General features: G+C 34.5%; 1 protein-coding gene across 1 annotated transcript; it reads right to left on the reverse strand.

The window, feature by feature from the left end:
* Positions 1–3,105: 3,105 nt before the first annotated feature.
* On the reverse strand, positions 3,106–18,436 carry LOC124360838 (probable small nuclear ribonucleoprotein Sm D2). The gene is made up of 4 exons (XM_046814782.1): positions 18,273–18,436; positions 12,912–13,032; positions 7,710–7,844; positions 3,106–3,611 (listed from the first exon to the last, which is right to left on the reverse strand). Coding segments are annotated over exons 1-4 (363 nt in total). The 5' UTR covers positions 18,275–18,436; the 3' UTR covers positions 3,106–3,506.
* Between the last annotated feature and the right edge of the window lie 1,365 nt (positions 18,437–19,801).

A 19,801-nucleotide genomic window follows, 5' to 3' on the forward strand; every position in this document is an offset into this window, starting at 1 on the left:
TCACCTCCTTCTGATTCTAACCTACTTTAAAACCTGAATTATTAGTTTGCTTTGACGTTCACTGTTTTCTCATGACTAGACTGTCTCTTTACCACTGAAAACGTAATTTTAGTCCAGTGTTGAGCAATTTTGATAGCTTACTAACATGAAAGTACAGTTCTAAGGTCACAAACACGAGTAATTTTGTTGCCATAAATAAAGTTTAAAAATAAATTTACACTTTCATAATCTAAAATACAAGGTAAGAGTACGCCACACCACATACCGCGTAACAGACCTAGCAGTGTTTAACCCGGGAGCACTCGTGCTATTAGATTGAATCTAACATAATTTTTGTGTTATGCAACATTTTTTTTATTTGTTATCTTACAACACTGAACCCTTAATTTATGCTTCTATGGGTATGTCTGCTGCGTATTGCATCATGTTTAGACATTAGAAGTTGCTGGGGTGGGGCGTCATGGTGGGTGGAGTGGACGCTCCTCGCGGGTTATTAGTTTCAACCTAACAGCGCGAGTGATCGCGTAACTGCCAATTTAAATCCATCAGTTTAGTGATTTTTCTTGTTTTTCTGTTTGCTTTTGAGTTATATTTCGTAGATTGCTCTTTTATGACTTTACAATTATTGCAATGAATGAAGACCATGAAAAAGCCATTCATAGTTGGTTGGAGGATGTTAGATTCGATCTAACAACGCGAGATCTTGCGTAACTTCTTGTAGCGCGAGTTCTCGCGGGTTAAATAATAGTTTCAGTGAGCTATGGAGGGTGCAAAGCAAGAGTGCGCTGAAATCACACCCTGTCACCAATTTATAAAATTGACTTTCCAGTCCATTATTTTCTATATTGAAACCTCACATGCTCACTGTACTGTTTGTTTACAAATTTATTTTCAAGCAACGTCGAGCGTGGCCGCTGCTTGGATAGTTGACCGCTGAACGATCCTGTCCTTGCAAGCGGCCCGCCTGCCCGGCCATTGGTGGTGGTTCGGAAGGCACCTTTAAGCCATTGGTCCCCAGGTTAAGTGTTAGAGAGGGCTTCTGAGAGGGCTTCTTAGCTCTAACCTCGCCTGGTAAAATAAGACATTCTTTACTTTACTTTTTTTTACTTTATTTATTCTGCTATTTTCTCATTGCTATCATAGTTACAATTTACACCAATGTAAAAATATTCACTAACGCTCAGCCAAATTCCATGAGGTGACATGCAAACCTATCGAACTTAGTATTGCTCATACAGTCGACTCTCAATAACTCGAACCTCGATAAGTCAAATTCTTTGATAACTCGAATTTTTTTCCGTTCCCTTGAGAAAACCTGCCTAAGTCGAAAAAAAACCATGCGTAACTCGAATTAATTTTGCACCCGAATTTTACCTCAATAACTCGAAGTGATAGAAAAATTACCTCTATAACTCGAAGTTCAGTAGATAAGTCGAAGTCTTTAAATACATTACCTCTGCAACTCGAAATTTTCAGATCAACCCTCGCTAACTCGAAGCTGAACTAGAACTAACCCATGAACTAGAACCAAGACTTTCTAACGCTGAAGCTGAGTGGACCGTGATAAATAACGAGCTCCCGAATTTAGACTTTGATGATTTTGCAAATGTCGACGAGGGTGTTTCAGTCTACGGATCATTATCGGACCAAGACATCATCGCAACTGTAACAAGTGAAGACGTCCTCTCTGATGATGACAATGACGACGGCATGGAGCAGCCACCGGACATCACAACCAAGGAAGCCAAGGCCGCAGTGAACACTTTACGTAGCTACTTAGAACAATCAAGTGACGTACCAGACAACGTGTTCTCTGCTGTTGTTGTTATTGAGAACATTATAGACTTAAATTTTGAAAAAAGCCTTAGGCAGACGAAGATTACGGATTATTTTCAAATTTGAATTGTAAGTACGTATGAATTGTAGGCATACATTGCAGTGTGAGAGTAAGTCTAAATGCTGTATGTAGTTACAGTACATACATTAGTTTTTTAAAGGATGTAGGGAATAAAAAACATAGTTTATTTGTACCTCTATAACTCGAATTTTATTTTGTTTACCTCTGTAAGTCGAATTACCTCTGTAAGTCGAATTTAGTGAAATATTACATCTATAACTCGAACTATTCTTAAGTCGAACTATACGTAACTCGAAGAAAACAGCCGTTCCCTTGAAATTCGAGTTATCGAGAGACGACTATATAAAAATGAAGCTTCATGCGAACGTTCAAATCTATATGTCAGTTTCTTTTTAGGATAAGTAGAAACACAACATTTTTCCAACCTCTCAAGTGATAGGCTTCACTAACGCTCAGCCAATAAGCTAGAATGTAGCCAGGAAAAGATTTTGGGGGAGACCAGCCAATTGATATTTTCCCGTAGTGGACAGAAAGTAATGCCCCATTTAGTTCCTTAAAAAGTTCTTGACCCGTTTCTTTGTTGAGAACGATTTTTCAGCAGTACATATCAGTAATACTGAATTATTTAAATAATAATAATTGTTTACTAAAAAAGTAATTGAAATTTGGGGATGTCCAGACTCCTTTAACCCCCTCGCTGGCGATGTTCTTGCCAATAAGTTAAAATTTCAAATTTGTTTCCCCTCACTTTCTTACCACCTAAGTGACATAGGACTAAGACATAATTCAGTAGTATATATACTGTCATTAATATTTACCCACTTATTTTTAATTACAAATATACTTCTCTCTTTTTAAGAACAAGTTCCTGTCATGGCACTTACATATCAAAATATGATTATTTTTAATCTTTGTTTTAATGTTCATTGATAACGATGAATGGTTTGAAGGGATATCAGAACTACAAACATTTGCCGTAGTTAAATGTTAAAAAAAAATGGCTGTTGTATTTTATTGTAATTGAAGTATATCCCTGTTATTTTTAAATCTGTTAGAGTATAGTTTATCAAGACACATAACGTTTTCAGATCTTAATTAATACACTGATTGAAGGAAACAAGATTCCTTCACAATCCTTCCATCGTCAAAAACAAACTTCAAACAAAGGACACTGATTGACATAGGATATGTTTTACTGCATTTTGATACCAAGGCAAGTTAGGTTATGAAATTATAAAAGTAACACATTAAAAAAACTACATTTATTCTTACAAAAGAAAGATAAGGAACCAGAATCAGAACTTACATAATTTTCTCATGAATAGAAAGACGATATCTTTTCTTGATGGAAATAAATTGCACAGTTCTCACCATCTGGGAGCATTTGGTTTAATTTTTACAAAAAATCCATTAATTGGTTCTGATGTCTAATTTGAATGGTACATATCTGTTACAACTTGTATGGTACAACAATTAAAGTAAGATTTATTACCAAATTACAAACTGATGAGAATCCTCGTATATATCTATTATTTAATCAAATCTTTGTATTTTCCAAACAATTAAAGTACATGAAAATCAAGATAGACTTCATGGTCGTGAATCAAAATGTCTTCATTTTACAATAAAAAACACACTCAATAAAACTTTATTTCCCTGCAGCCGTTGCAAGGGGATTACGGAGAACTAATATAACGGAGTCACCACGAAGAAACATCTTGGAAATAAATCGGTCCATGGGCACAGGTTTAGCCTAGAAAAACAAAGCCAATAGATAAACAAATGTTTTGGATATGTTGCAATACAATTTGCAAAGAACACAATGATCAAAATTACCTCATTCTGTATTCAAATATTGTGATTTTTAGCCCATAAACTTGCATTTAAGAAAATAGTACTTGTACGTAAAAGTTCTATAGACGTAACAATTGAAAATGCTAAATTTTTTTTCTTCACAATAGAATATATTAAAAGTACTTATATTTATGAGCACATCGTGAACATTTTATAAGTAATTTGGATAAAATATGTCTAAGTTAAACCAAAAACAATATATAACAACTTACATTAATTTGAGGCTATTTTTTTATGTTACCAGAAATTTATTGTGCAACAACGATATATCGTTGTGAAACCGTTTTCAGAAAAAACACGTACACTGACAAATCGTTATGAAGCAACCAAAGGGTTAAAGTTATTACAGTTTTCTTTCGTTTCTTTTTGGATAACCTAAATACACTGGGTTAACATACAGTTTAGGAAAACTCTGTAAGAGCATCTTCTACACAAAATTGTACGTATATTGTGCCAATATACCCAATCCGTACCGTAAACATTCAACATCTAAAGGTCCGTCAGAATCAGCTAGTTTAAACCATCAGAACTCTATTGCATTACACTGTTAAAAGCAACCCGCACCAAAATAGTCCAATGGTGGCTGTTGCTATTGGTGGGGTCTAAATATCAGAACTGTTATTTTTTTCACAGTGAACAAAAATCACAGTTAGAACTGTGGATCTCTAAACTCTGTAAATAATTCTTATCAGTTCTAAACAGATTCAAACTGAAACGTGATTAAGAACTGACACCTGATAAACAGTCAGCAGTCCTCAGAATCACTCACACTTCAGCTATAGTTCCGTCACTCCTCGGTTACTGTGTTTACGCCTATTGTGTATTCTTTATTATAGTTCTTTAGTGGTGTGCTAATATAATAAAACACTATCTGTTTTATTATCAAGCAAAATCTATCAACTTGATATAAATTCCTTTATTGAGTTTAACAAATTACATAATATGTATTGGGTTCCTTCTTAAAAAGGACAAATTCAAAACAGTCTTTTTTGGCTTCAAATTCCGGTATGTTCTAGTTCTCATGAATAGTCATTATTTATCTTAGAAAATTAATGCTGGTATAAAAATAGAAAAACTGCAGTAGTTTCAATTCATTTCATTCACTGGTTACAAAACCACAGCAGCAATGAATGCAGAGCAATTAAAAAATTATAAATTTGGCAGATTTTCAAATGTGCGTGGGGACCATTTGTCCTGGGTGGGTTAACAATCAAGACGTTTATTCCCGCCAAAGCCCACCTTTTGACCCAGACAGGCCGAATTTGGATTTTGGAATTTAGAAATCACATAGGAGACCTAAGTTGGACCACTCGCTCATCAGGCACCATATTTGCTTACATATGTTCCATTTAAAGATTTGAACCTTTTAAATATGTCTCATTGGTTTTCGTACACATCACTCAAAGTTGGCACTAGAAGTAAAAATGGAATTAGGATCACCCTACATATAGAGCTAAAAGAGATGTTGTGGTGACAACGAAATATAGATCCTGGACTCTTAACTCTTGTACTTTTCGTTGCATGTGTCAATACCCAGTCATACCACCATACGTGGAAAATAACACATTTTCAAAACACAACCAAATTAATAAATCCGTAGTAAAACAGCTTTTTCCGTGAAAATTCATCTGAGAGGTATAAAGAAATCATATTAATAATGCTTGAACCACTCAACACAGCACATAAAGCAAACAACAGCTAGACATTACCAGTATGGTATGGATTTTGATTTAAAAAATCACAAATATGACCATTTTCCAAATTTTAGGGAATGAACTCGTCATGTTTTTTTTTTTTTTTCCTTCCTGAGGGAAGAGGACAATTTGTCCTCGCACTTAGTCTTAAAAGGACCTTTGCGCCTCCCTTACTTTAATTTGTGCCCTCAAAAACTGAGTCATGGGGTTTGGACCAGGAAGTTATGTGACCGATGGCAATCATTTAGACTTGCAGGTAAAGTTATCATAATGTTTAGATGTTCGCTACCGACACATAACAATCTGCCACCACAGCGCAGCATCATATGTAGTTGACACATCAAACTCTCTCCATGGACCAACGTCAACCATAGGTGATGCTCGGGCTGAATGCACGGTCTACATCAACTATTGTTGAAGCTAACATGATTTTTCCGTTCAAGGAGCTCTTCTTATTGGAAAACAAATTTTTACTGTAAAAGAAATACACAATTCTCCGGTAACTTTAACACAATGTTGTTTCATGTCACTTACAATACTTCAGTCTATGTTATCAACTTCAAATTTTGTTTGTTGGTCTATAGGAATGTTTGAAAATTATGCTGGTGGTCCTTGAGTGGGTAATTTCTATTGGAATTTTAGCATCCTCATCTTTTACCGAAATTTCCAGCAAACTGGATTCAACAGGATGTCCAGATAGTGTGTTGTTGTCTGTCCTATTACAGTGGATCGAAACGTGGTCGGAAAAGAACTTTGTTTTATTAAATTTATCAAAAACACTGCAGTAAAAAATACATTCCCTGTGTCAACTATAAATGACATCAGTCTATGAAAGAGGACCTGATAGGTTCTTTTCGGCGGTTTGTGGGACTGCTAAAATCATAGACTGATAGGCCTCACGGTGTGCTCCCGGGGTGCGCAAAAGGCCCTTGAGGCTTAAGTGCATGGCAGTAGGCCGCCCCATAGAAGAAGAAGAAAGTAACATTTCAAGGTACACTACAGACCGAAGTCACCTATAAATTGAAGTATAATTTACGAGTGAAAATTATGTTTTACTTCACTGGTTTAGTATATTTAACCCTACATCGGGCGCTAAACGGAGTTTTCCTCCGTGTATTTTTTATTATTAAAAATAGTACTACTTTTCTGATGTTGGCAGTCATTTCCGCAGTGTACTTTACGAGCATCTTTCGGGGAAGCGAAACAATAGCCTCCCGCTTATCTTTCTCAAAATCTGTCAGTATGAGGTCTACTTCCGTGCGAGACTGGACGATTCCTCCGTGAGCGCCCGATGTTGTGTTTGTAGTGCTTGGACGAAATCTCCGTGAGCGCCTTATAGTGTTTAGTTTTTATGGAGTAATAATCCGTGTGCGCCTAAATGTGTGACCTGTGATGGTTTCTTTTTAAGTTTTACAATATATTTTATTTTAATTTTGTGAAATGGAGAATGAAGACGAGAGACTTGTCAGTACAGTACCAGTGTGCTAGGGAACATTTCAGTACTGTTTATGGAGTGAACATCGTCGTTATTAGAACCAGAAGGAAAATGTTTTTAAACTTTGTGTAGTGTTTAAAAAAAATTTTAGTAAAGAATAAATTTTGATTTTAGAGTAACAATTGATATTACAATTGTATAATATCTCAAGAATTGAAGTAAGTTGTTTTTGTAAGAAGTCAAAAACTAAGTTAATTTCCATATATTATTACAGTAGGTTAAACATTTTTACAATTAATTGCATTATTCCTTAAAATAAATCATGTTGTTATTATACAAAAAAATTTTTTTTAATTTTGAATTTCTTATTTGGGAAATTCATTACATAAGAGAGTAATTTTTATTTAATTTCTAAAAATGAAAATATTACATTGTAATTAAATCAGTATGAATATTTAAACAATTGAAAACAGTTTTAAACGACTATGATATCCATTTTTCGCTAACCTGGAGGAAACCTCCATGAGCGCCTGATGGAGGGTTAATTGTCATACACCCTAACTGAAGAAATAGTTTTTAAAGTTGTTCTATGCTCACCATTCTTGGTTTCTGGTGGAAGACACATCTTTCAGGACGGTCCATGAGAAACAGTTTTGTCTCAACTATAGTTGACAATTTGTAGCGAATGAGTCAAATTGAATTAAGTTAAAGTTATGAATAAAAATTATTCCGACGAGATGTGTGAAGAATTGAACGGTAAATTGTACACTTTTAGTAAAATTTATATAAGAATAAATTGATTATTCTGAAAAAGTAATAAGCTGTCTTATTCATTACTTACATTCCTGCACACACACATTGAAATTACCTTTTTCTTTCCTTTTCCAGAAGTTGGCATTTCAGTCCACATCTCCTTTACGTTTTCCAGCACCATGTTGCAATGCCTGTCAAAAGCTTTCACACGTGCCAGAAGTTTTTTGTTGTTTCTGCAGTTTATTAATACCTGAAATCCACAAATGAATTAAGACCACATACAAATGCTTAATAGTTTTCACTCATTGCATATGACAACACGTACACTAAAATATTAGACCTTTAAGGAATTTCATCAAAACCAGCTGTATAATGCATATTATACAAAAGGACTGCCATATAAATTCGGTACAATAGTAGGGATGAAGTAGTCCGACAAGGTATTTACAAAAGTAGAGTTAATCTATATATATAAAAATGAATGTTTGTATGTTTGTCCTTTATGGAATCGTGAACTTATTGGACCGATCATGATGAAAATTTGTACGTATACGTATTTTTCCACGGAGAAGGTTTATAAGCTATGCCCATCCCTTTCCCGATTCAGGATTTCCGCCCCACTGGTTACAGAAATACCCATAAGAAATGCATTGCAGCAAACATATGTTAACGTCTTTTCAAATTTTTAATCAGCTGTTCTTTGTAAACATATATTACACTTATAGTTTTAAAGCATAGAGTAAGCTTAAGAGGAACGACAAATTTTGTTTAAAACTGTTATTTTGCAATCACTGTTAAAACAATAGACTTTACTATCCAGATAATACAATTCAAATTTGACGTAAAAATTCACCTTTAACTGCAATATTTATTTAATACTAGCGGGCCCGGCGCACTTTGCTGCGCATTTCAATAATTTTTTTGCAAAAGTTGCCCGCGGCTTCGCACGCAATTTCCCGTTGAAAACAGTACACTATATTCACTTATTCTTTTTCTATCACATTCTAAACATTGCTGAGATAATTGATAGTCTTCCATCGTGAGCCTCTTGGGCGTATTATGAAGGTATGTACCATATTCCTGCCTCTATCTAGCTGTTACCCCACGGCTTTCGCACGCAAATCTTAAGAACCGAAGTCCTTATATTACTTAGTAAATTTTTTTTTTTAACTATAATAAATTTTAGATTAAATTAGTTATATCTCCGATGCCACGATTGAGCTTGCTTTGTTGTCTCGATCGATAGAATATGTACACACGGAGTTTTGAGAACCATACTTCTGTCAAAAAAAACAACTAAGGTTGATTTTATAACATTCTTTATATTTGTAGCCAACGTTAAGATAGTAATTATGATATCTGCATTACTCTTCTGATCAAGCATGAGCATGGTTTATATTAAATAAATATTGCAGTTAAAGGTGAATTTTTACGTCAAATTTGAATTGTATTATCTGGATAGTAAAGTCTATGTTTAACAGTGATTGCAAAAACAGTTTAAAACAAAATTTGTCGTTTTCTCTTAAGCTTACTCTATGCTTTAAAACTATAAGTGTAATATATGTTTACAAAGAACAGCTGATTAAAAATTTGAAAAGACGTTAACATATGTTTGCTGCAATGCATTTCTTATGGGTATTTCTGTAACCAGTGGGGCGGAATCCTGAATCGGGAAAGGGATGGGCATAGCTTATAAACCTTCTCCGTGGAAAAATACGTATACGTACAAATTTTCATCATGATCGGTCCAATAGTTCACGATTCCATAAAGGACAAACATACAAACATTCATTTTTTATATATATAGATAAACCATGCTCATGCTTGATCAGAAGAGTAATGCAGATATCATAAATTACTATCTTACGTTGGCTACAAAATAAAGAATGTTATAAAATCAACCTTAGTTGTTTTTTTTGACAGAAGTATGGTTCTCAAAAACTCCGTGTGTACATATTCTCTCGATCGAGACAACAAAGCAAGCTCAATCGTGGCATCGGAGATATAACTAATTTAATCTAAAATTTATTATAGTAAAAAAAAAATTTACTAAGTTAATATAAGGACTTCGGTTCTTAAGATTTGCGTGCGAAGCCGTGGGTAACAGCTAGATAGAGGCAGGAATATGGTACATACCTTCATAATATGCCCAAGAGGCTCACGATGGAACGACTATCAATTATCTCAGCAATGTTTAGAATGTGATAGAAAAAGAATAAGTGAATATAGTGTACTGTTTTCAACGGGAAATTGCGTGCGAAGCCGCGGGCAACTTTGCAAAAAATTATTGAAATGCGCAGCAAAGCGCGCCGGGCCCGCTAGTATAGTGATAAAATTGTCTCCATTACACACGTCCATTTGTTTTTTTATAATGAAGATTACACGATCTGTGAATGGAATTTACACATGTTTGTTGTGATTCCTGATTCAGTAATAATGATACTGATCTATAGCTGTCATATACTTGGGGGTCTCCTCTTTTATAAATTGGAACCACCTTAGCTGTCTTTAATATGTAAGGAAATTTTCAAGTTATTAATGAAGAATTAATAGTGTGTGGTTAATGGTTTTTAAAAGTATTTTTAGCTTTTTTATTAACTATCATTGGTAAGTTAAAGTTATTATATTCATCAAAGAGGTAATGTGAATGTTGAGTTTGGCTCCGGTTCTTCTTCCTCTTAAGTGCAGCATGTGACATCTGATGTTATCAATGTCTCATCAGTTAAGAGGAAAAGCTGGAGCTAAACTCAACATTCACATTGAGTCGGCATTTCACACTATAGCTGCGTTATGTGTCGAAAACTCGGATGCTCCACCATGCTTTGTGATTGTGTTAGTTAACATTGAAGTGCACTCAATTGTGCACCTTATGAGACAATGAGAATACATCTTCACCTAGATTACACTACATTTTGTAGTCTAGGTGTCTCGTAAGTCAAAATGACGCAAAGAGTTGAGTTCATTGAGCTTCTTTGTTACCGACTACTTTTCGATCCCTTCAGACGAAGATTTCTGGAGTCAAGTCTACGACATCAGATATCAGATGCTGCACTTAAGAGAAAGAAGAACTGGAGCTAAAACCAACATTCACATTGAATTGGCCCCTCCCACCATATATACATTATGTGTGGAAGAGGTAACCTTTGCAAATAATCACATTTCATTATTGAGAGTAATTTGCACTTACAAATTCCAATCGATAATAATCTATATTTGATTTTCAACAACATTAATTTTTTAAAATCATCAAAACATTATATATTTCAACAGGATAACTTTTCAATTATCTTTCCCTACCCCACTCAACAACTGTTTAATATGACCTACCTCAAAGTTACCAAATTCCAAGTTGTTCCTATGATATTGGAAGAGATAAGGTATTAATATTAATTAATATCTCCAGCAACAATATTTTTGTACTTTCTAGCTTCTCTAAAAAAATGTAGTCAGGCTATGTTTTGGTGATCTATATTTAAATAGACCAGTATGGTGGTAAATTAGCCAATCTAAATTTCTGAGACGCAACATTTATATTCCTTTTCAGTAGGTACATTTTCTATTGAAGGAATTTTAACATAATTTACAATTACAACTTTTTTTGGTACTTTGGGATTATACCGACCACACCCAGACATGAATCGTTATTTGACATTTTGCTTCTACTGATTACTAGATTAGCGTAGAACAATATTTCGTCAATATAAAACAGGAATTGTCTTATCGCAAACCCCTCCCCATCCTCAGACAGAGGTCAAAGTCGAGCGGTCTAGTAGATAACGTGATTGCAGACTCTCAGCTGGTGCGTCGCTTTGTTGAACTTCCGTGTTTTACCCCTACATTTCTCCAAACACAAAAATTCAACAAAAATAAACATTACCAAATAAAAACTAAACTCTTTATTGAAAAAAAAAAACACTCAAAACTTGTTTTTATTCTTAATCACACTCCGCCACCCAAAATGCAAATGCCTCCGGCCATCAGCGCGAGCTGCCCCGCGCTGATGTCAACAAAAGAAAAACATCCCTTGAGATAGTACCTATCAGTAAAATATCAAATTCTAGAGGGGCTGATCAGAAATATCTATTGAATTGTAATGGAAAGGCAATTATGTACCGTGCAAAAAACTTAAATAATCATGTGATGCCGTATTCGGGATTCTCGAGAAAGATAAGATAACAGCGACAACAATACCGATCACAATACCTGGAAATGCTTGTAAGTTTTTAATTTTGTAATTAAAGAGTTGTTTTTTCGTTCTATAATGTTTGTTTCTATAAATTTATATTTTTGTGTTCTTCATACTGGTGTGGTCAGTATAATCCCAAAGTACCCTTTTTTTTACTAGAATAATTACTTCCCCTTTTTAGTATTAGTCCAGCAGTTAAATGAACATGTGTGGTTGTTTATATTAAAACCAACAAATGTATTCTGATTCAAACTATGCTCTGTGGGAGCCGCAATTTGTAGATTCAGTTCACACACATTTTTAGATTTCTAAAAATTCTATTGTTGAAGGGAAGTAGGCCTACTGTACATTTTGATGGAAGTAATTTTTCTAGATTAACCTATACTGCTGTTATATATAACTACTCTATAACAGTCAAACATCATATAGTGCAATATTTCTATTTAATTTCAGTTGATCTGCTAAATTAATTTTAAAAGTTACATTCAATATTTCTGGCATAGATAAACTATGAAAAGGAGGATTAATAAATATACTGCTCAATCTGCAGCCAATGTGGTGAACTATTATTATGAATGTTAGTATCTTTCACTGTCACTGTCACTGTTAGTCTTTCTGACATGATTCTGTTGGAGAACCGAAGCATTTAATCTGTGTCATAGATTGCAGTGATGCCTGTCTTGTGGCAGCAGCTGGAAATGGCATCTTATATTTCTTTTTATGAATTCAGGATAAATTGTGCATTTTTTAGTTGTTTGTCCAGATTTATATGACACATAAGTTTTTGCTGTGCCCAGTGTGGGTTCAACCGGAATGTATAAACCAGCTAGACGTGAACCCTCCTGAGGTGTTACCTTGAATTAAGTGGCTCCATGATAAAACATTGGATTAGTAAACAAAGGATCCAATAAGTTCTTCTGCTCTGGACCAACAAAGAAAATTTTCTTACACAACCAATCAATGCGGATTTACAGGTAGCATGAACACACAACTTGTTACAATATATTTTTAAATACATTCTTAATGTATAGTTCTGAATAAAATATTGGATTTTTGAAGACCACTAAATGTTAAAAAAAAAATTTTCAGATGCACAAAAGTGTTAAATTACTGATTAAAGGTAGATCATACCTGAGTGTTATTTTTAACTGATTGTGTCAATACTGAAAGAGGTCCTGTGTTGAATTCTTCTTCTTCTCTTTTTGTAAGCTCCTCTTGGCTCATTTCTGACTTTGGTTTCGCTACAGCAGACCTGGACAGAGATTAAATTATTTCAACTAAAACGTTAGCCTATATAAATATTTGAAATCATTTACTACAAATCAGTTGCATGATAAATAATTAATTTAAACAAATCAGACCTTTACTAAAAAAAACTATGTTTTTAGCTACGTCACACTATCTGTCGGCCAACTGTATAATCCTCACATATTTATCAAAGCTGATTGAATATAAGAATGTGAACAATCTGTTATTAATTGTCTGCTAAAAACTATTTCCTTGTAGTAAAGGTTTACAAAGTGTGTATGTCACTGTAAAATCTGATTTTAATTGAAAATATAGGTCTAATCTACTTTAATAAACAAGCTACTCTTAACCCTTTGAATACCAACAACTTTTTAGTTATTTTTGGCAGTACTAAAAATATTTGCTCATAAAAAAAGGAGAGGTGAAAATACCTGTTTTGCAGTCAGTTGAAAAAATCATAACTTTTTAATATCCGTCATATCGCTTTTTTCACTTAGTCTAAATAATTGAAAACAATCATACTAACAAAAACAATATTAGGTATAAATTTAAATAGCCTGTATATAAATATTATTTTAATCTTTATGTAACAAACAAGTAAGAGTTGTTTTAATAATTTTTATAATTTTAAGAGGTATCTATGACATTAACCCTTTAACTGCTAGGTTGTCTACTAGCCTAGTAACGCCCACTGCTGGGTTATTTTTCGATTCAAACGTTTTAACACAATTTGCACTGAGTTACAATTATATATCATTGAAATGCACTTAATAGTGTTTATAATATTATTATGGTGGTATGGGAGGGCGGGTATGGAGTTGGTGGGGGTTGGGTAGGGGGGTAGTAGAAGGGGTAGGGGAGGGGTTGGGGGGGGGGGGGGGGGTGGTAAAAAAAATAATGTAAATTGTAAAATGATTTATTTTTTGAACAAATTTACATCTAACATAATATTATCATGTAATAATGTACCTGTGAATAATAAAAAACAATTAGAAATGCTTTATTTCATGGTAATCTGCAAAACATGGAACGACGCAAAGCGCAACATCACAGTCCTTACACATATATCGAGATTCACGCCTTTTGGGCTCTCTCCGTGACGTGTTCTTGCAGACATGACAGGCCCTCATTGCATCTTTCCTCTTAGCAGTTGGTGGCACTACTGACGGGAAATGTCTTTGAGTAAGTCTCAACGGTGTTTCCCCCCAGGTGATGGCCGTCCGCCTGTTTTCTTAGCTCGTGGCTCCATATACTTTTCTATAATAGAACGTGTTAGAGCTAAATGAAACTTTGAAGAGGTGGATTATTACCGGTTTTACATAAAAAACAAGGCATGGGAGTTCAAAATTGTCAAATCCAGGAGGTGGAAAAAAAGTTTTTTGTACCACCTAGTCGTTCTTCGAACGCATTCTAAGTGAACAATCATCATGTCCTGACCGGTCAATAGCTCCCATGTTGACATTGTAGTCCAAAACACAAGAAGGTTTTATGATGTTCTCTTTTGTTCTTGGATCCCTCTTTCCTGTATTCTTTCATTTCATGTGAATGCTCAGTTGATAACATATGTACATCTCTTTTATCGGTCCACTTAGTTGCTAAAATTTGTGCCATCGTTGAAACATTCTACCTCACCCACTTGCAACTTTTTCTCAAATTTTGGCATTTCCTAACCTTGTAGATTTAACTGTTCCACAAGCATTAGTTTTTTCTACTGTGGAGGAAAGCAAACAGGTCTGGGCTAGTATACCAATTATCTAAAAATATGCAGTGCCCTCTGTCAAGATATTGATTTTAGTAATGTTGTTACTACAGCTCCGGATATACCTAAATCCTGTGTGTTGTTTATCTCAGTCTCCTTCCCAGTATAAACAATTAAATCTAGCACATAGCCGGTCTCACAGTCACACAAAAGGAACATCTTTATACCAAAACGACTTCGTTTTGACGGTATAAACTGTTTGAAGCCGAGTTGGCCTTTGAAAAGAAGGAGACTTTCATCAATACAGATGTTTTCTAAATGGCTCAAAGTTGTTTCGGAAAGATTCACGAAATATATCGACAACTTCTTTTATTTTTGAAAAGTTTACCGTTTTGAGCAGGAAACGTTGTTATCTGAGAAATGAAGCAAACTCATAATGTTCAGATACCGATCTCGGCTAATCATATCTGAGACACTATTTTTGTGAAGGGGGTCATTGGACCAGTACAGTTCTAAATTAACTTTTTTATTGTGTACCATTAGCATAGTAGTTCCCAAAAAAACAAAGAGTTCATTTTTTGTCAAAGGTTTTCCAATGATTTATTCGTGATTTGTCAGTAGGCGTCTTAGTTGATACTAAGTAGTCAAATTGTTTGTTTGTTTCACGAACAATTAGTTCAACTAATTCATCTGGAAATAAATGCTCGAAACAATCCAATTCCGTGCATGTATTAGTCAATGCATTACTTACTCCTGAATTAGAGTTATCAAATTTATGAACAATTGGTTCAAACTGACCTGATTTCCAAATGTGTGGATACTTAGTATTTGATCGTTTCTTTTCATTTGAAGGATTTCTGAAACAAGCTTTTCTTTTTCGCATTGGCGGCTTACATTGGTTTGTTGTAGGCCTACTACTTGGTCCTGGTTCATCAATGCTGTCTTTGCCATTTACCACTGAATCAATAGTCTTAGTTACTAATATGTCACTGTTTTCAAAAACTAATTCACAGTCACTAATATTTATAAATTGTTCATTACTTTCATCATTAGTATCTGGAAGATAATCTGGATCGTCAAAATCGTCGTCCTCCGAATCTAGGTTATAGCCTAGTTCTGAACTCGGTAAATCTAGGAATTGACGAATATTCGTTGGTCATCATTGTCTTTAGACATTGTACCAAACACTAAATAACGTAAATAAGCACTAACAAAACAAATAATAACAATATATAACTAAACATATGTCAATAAAAAACAAACAAATAAGTATAAACGAAGCCGGAACAATCTGCCGACAAACTAATCACGTGTTGGTGTCGACGTGAAACGTAACTCAATATTCGGCCGCAAGATAGTTCCACTATCTGATGTTAGTTGTCATAACAAATGAAGCGTAATGTTGCAGAAGTGACCGATAGATAGCAGCAAACATCAAATATTACGTTCTGATCGGACACGGCACCAACAGAATGCGCCAGATGTCGGAAAAAAAATAACAATCGCGTAGACGCGTGAGTAGCAGTGACGGCACGATTACCGATATCGCGTCAACGCGTTTACAGCAGTTAAGAGGTTAAAGGCCAAACCGGCAAATCACGATTTTGACGTTATTAATGTATTCTGCTCATCCTCCTGAACAAAAATATATATGGCTTTAGGGGGGTGCAAATGACAAATAACATGGTTTTAGGGGGTATACTCATAAATAGTTGTTTTCAATATTTTAATATTCTGTTTGTGTGCTATGTCTGGATATCATTGTACTTCGTATCTATTATCTGAGCACTGTAGAGCTGTGGTCCAGTGCTTCACAAGATATCATGTACTGTAGTTTGGGTCGAGTGAGTGTTTGTCAATCATGGATCAAACATCTACTAGTTTGACAAATTTTTTATGGTTTCAGGGGTTGCGAATGGCAAATAACATGGTTTTAGGGGGTATATTCATAACTAGTTAAGTTTTTAATGTTTTAATGTATCCTTGTGTGCTATGTCTGGATAATCTGTTTACTTAAATACTATCTGCGGTCGGGACTGAGAGCGATAGTGTATCTGTTATCTGAACGCTCCAAGGCAGAATCAGTGCTTCACAAGATATTGTATACTGTAGTTTGGGTCGAGTGAGTGCTTATCAATCATGGATCAACCATTCACTAGTTCAACGAATCGCAGTGAATTGTGTGTGTCAGAGTGTTTTGTCAAGCATGTTAGGAGTTTACGTTTTGTTCCAAATAACGTAATAGATATTTTAACATTGAAAATTACAACATTTAACACTTTTTTTTACTACTTATCCAAATTTTTCTGTTGCAACGAAACATCAAAGTCTCCTGGTTTAAAAACAATACACGACCGCACAGTGAACAAATACACTCATTATTAAAAATTCCATGTTCTATTAAAAAGGAAATAATCTTGTTTCAGTCAAAATGTAAACTTTCAGACAAGGAATAATTAGTGAAGTTATTGACATGGCGTGCGATGGTTCTTGTCACACGCTAAAAAGACCCTGTAGCTTGCTTATTCAAAACTCAGATCACGCGATGCTTGCCCGCTGCGTAGCGCTTTGCGCTGCTTGCTCTTTTAGAAAAAAATTAACTCGAGCTTGCAAAGTCCAAGCCCAGATCACGCCATGACTGCTTACACACACAAAAGAACTAACGCAGGTTCCATTACAGGCAAAAGATAAGCGGTGCGCTTATCACTGATAAGATAAGACGAGTTTATACTAGAAGTAGTACCTGGAATACTGCCCTACGAACTAATAAGACCAAAAAAACGAATAAATGCACTGTCAGTCAGGTTTTTTTAATTTAATTTTTTCCAAAAATTTTTTTTGGGGGGGGAGTAAACAGCTACTGCGATAATCGGGACTATTTTTTTTTGTGAAATTACGTTAACCTGTGTTAGTATGCAAAAAATTACGGCGATCGGAGCGGTAGTCGCTGATCTTAAGATTTACCAAACAAACAATAGAAGGTTCCAGTTGTTGTTGTGTAAATGAGCTGATGTAATACATTTCATTTAAAATATTAACAATTATGAGGCTGAGCACATTCTCATTCCCACTAAATGAAGTAGAGCGGACATTCAGGTCTACATTACTTCTGCCTGTATTAGGGCCTAGTCCCTTTGGCTAGGCCTATTCCATACACTGTAGCTGTCACTAATTTCTACAATTTGTCTACATTACTTCTGCCTATATTAGTCCCTTTGGCTATTCCATACACTGTAGCTGTCACTAATTTCTACAATTGTGTAAGAAGTCGACTTGAAAACAGCAATAAAACCATAAGCCTGATAAGGTTAGCCACCCATAGTTATTATAAATTGGGGATTATATTTCGGTGTTCCCGTTTGATTTACATAGATTAGTGCTTAGTTGAAATTATTTTGACCTTCTGCTATTACAAAAATCTAAAATACTGGAAACTCAAAAAAGAAAAATGAATTTAAAGAAATTGAATGAGTATAAGCCAACCGGCATTCATACCATGTTCCTAGTAAATAGACGCTAAATTGAATTATTAAAAAGATACTTACATGTTTACTGTTTGTTTTAAGTTTACTTGAAACTTAACAAAAAATCCTTTTACTTTCTTAATCCACACTTAATACAAAACTCCTTTTTGGATTTCTTAAATTTAACAAGACAAGGTTAACAGCGAGCACAGCGAGTTTAGCAAGCGGCAAGCAAGCAAGCTAAATCACGCACGTTAAAGGTACGAATTAAAACCTTTTTTCTCTTTTATTGCCAATTTAGCAGTGGCCAAAGGATTGGATACATTCCATGTAACCTATTTTAAACACACACATATACATATATATATATTTAATACTGTAAAATTTTTGTGTAGAAATAAATGGAAAAATGTGATAAAATTTGACTAAAGTCATGACAGGATAAAAACCTTTAGTAAATTCTTAAAAATGAAGTTAAAAATTACTTAATTAAGGACAAAGTTAAGTGAAAATCGATGCTTTTTTTATAGAGACAATTTCATAATATTTAGACTGTAGATGAAATAATTTCGATAGTCTTCCACATGCTTAGTTAATTTTGTTGTGTATTTGAAATTCCCAAAACAATTTGCGAACGAAATAAACTTGTAAATAATGGTTGCCTGATATGTAGGAATTCCATAGTATTGTCTACCCTAGGATTTTGGGTCCTCTGGTCTGTGAAGAGTAATGAACTTCTCCTTACTTTTGATTGGGTTTAGATTTAAAGCCATTCTCCACTTTACAAACCATTTTAAATTTTACAAGATAATACATTTATTTCCAGCCATAAAAGACACATTAAACATCTCCGGTTGCCGAAATCTTATTGTAGGTGCACTATTTTCATGGCTTCACGTCGCGTTTACCTATGCTACATCTATTGGTCTTATGTAGTCAATGGTTGTAATAAATTGCTATATCAGGTGGTATCGACGTGTTTTAGTATCTCGTAGACTGGGAAGTTTGTCGATATTCACACCACTAAACACAAGTTGACAAAAGTTCAAATATGAAAGTTGTCGTATCGCAACAGTTTTTCGCTATTCAACCAAATTTGCCTTCTAGAGCTATTCTGTATTGTTATTTTGTGCTTTTTAAAGTTAAATCTGTTGATGATTTGAAGTTTGTTTGTATACTGCCTTATTATGAGCTCAGAAAAATTATTTTTGTAGCAATTAAAGTTCTGGGCTCTTCTGGTAATGACTAATCTAAAGCATTGTGACGGTACTGGGCCTGTAATGGTGGTTAACATGTACCATTTACATCCATATTATGTGACCACAAATAGCAAGGATTATGTAAAAGACATAAGCAGAATTATGAATATATGAAGCTTTTGGACTTCATCTGTAAAAGAGAATTGCCCACCAAAACCAAGAATGTATTTTTAAACAGCCACAGAATACGGTGCAGTGTTATACATAAAATAAAATGGTATAAGACTCTCGAAGACTACCAGTTCATCAGGTGACATGTGTGTCGAAAATGTATAATGTTTTTGAGCAGAAACTATTGAATAAAACTTAAAACTTCAACTATAATGTTAGCAGTGGCGCGGTATTGCTACA

The sequence above is a fragment of the Homalodisca vitripennis genome, chromosome 4 (genome assembly GCF_021130785.1).
Source record: "Homalodisca vitripennis isolate AUS2020 chromosome 4, UT_GWSS_2.1, whole genome shotgun sequence".
Classification (NCBI taxonomy): domain Eukaryota; kingdom Metazoa; phylum Arthropoda; class Insecta; order Hemiptera; family Cicadellidae; genus Homalodisca; species Homalodisca vitripennis.

Excerpts from the sequence above, each read along its gene's own strand:
- LOC124360838 (XM_046814782.1), bottom strand. Across the intron at positions 7,845-12,911 it reads CAGTTAAAAATAACACTCAG|GTATTAATAAACTGCAGAAA; the intron begins GTATGATCTACC and ends TGTGGATTTCAG. Across the intron at positions 3,612-7,709 it reads CTGGAAAAGGAAAGAAAAAG|GCTAAACCTGTGCCCATGGA; the intron begins GTAATTTCAATG and ends TTGTTTTTCTAG.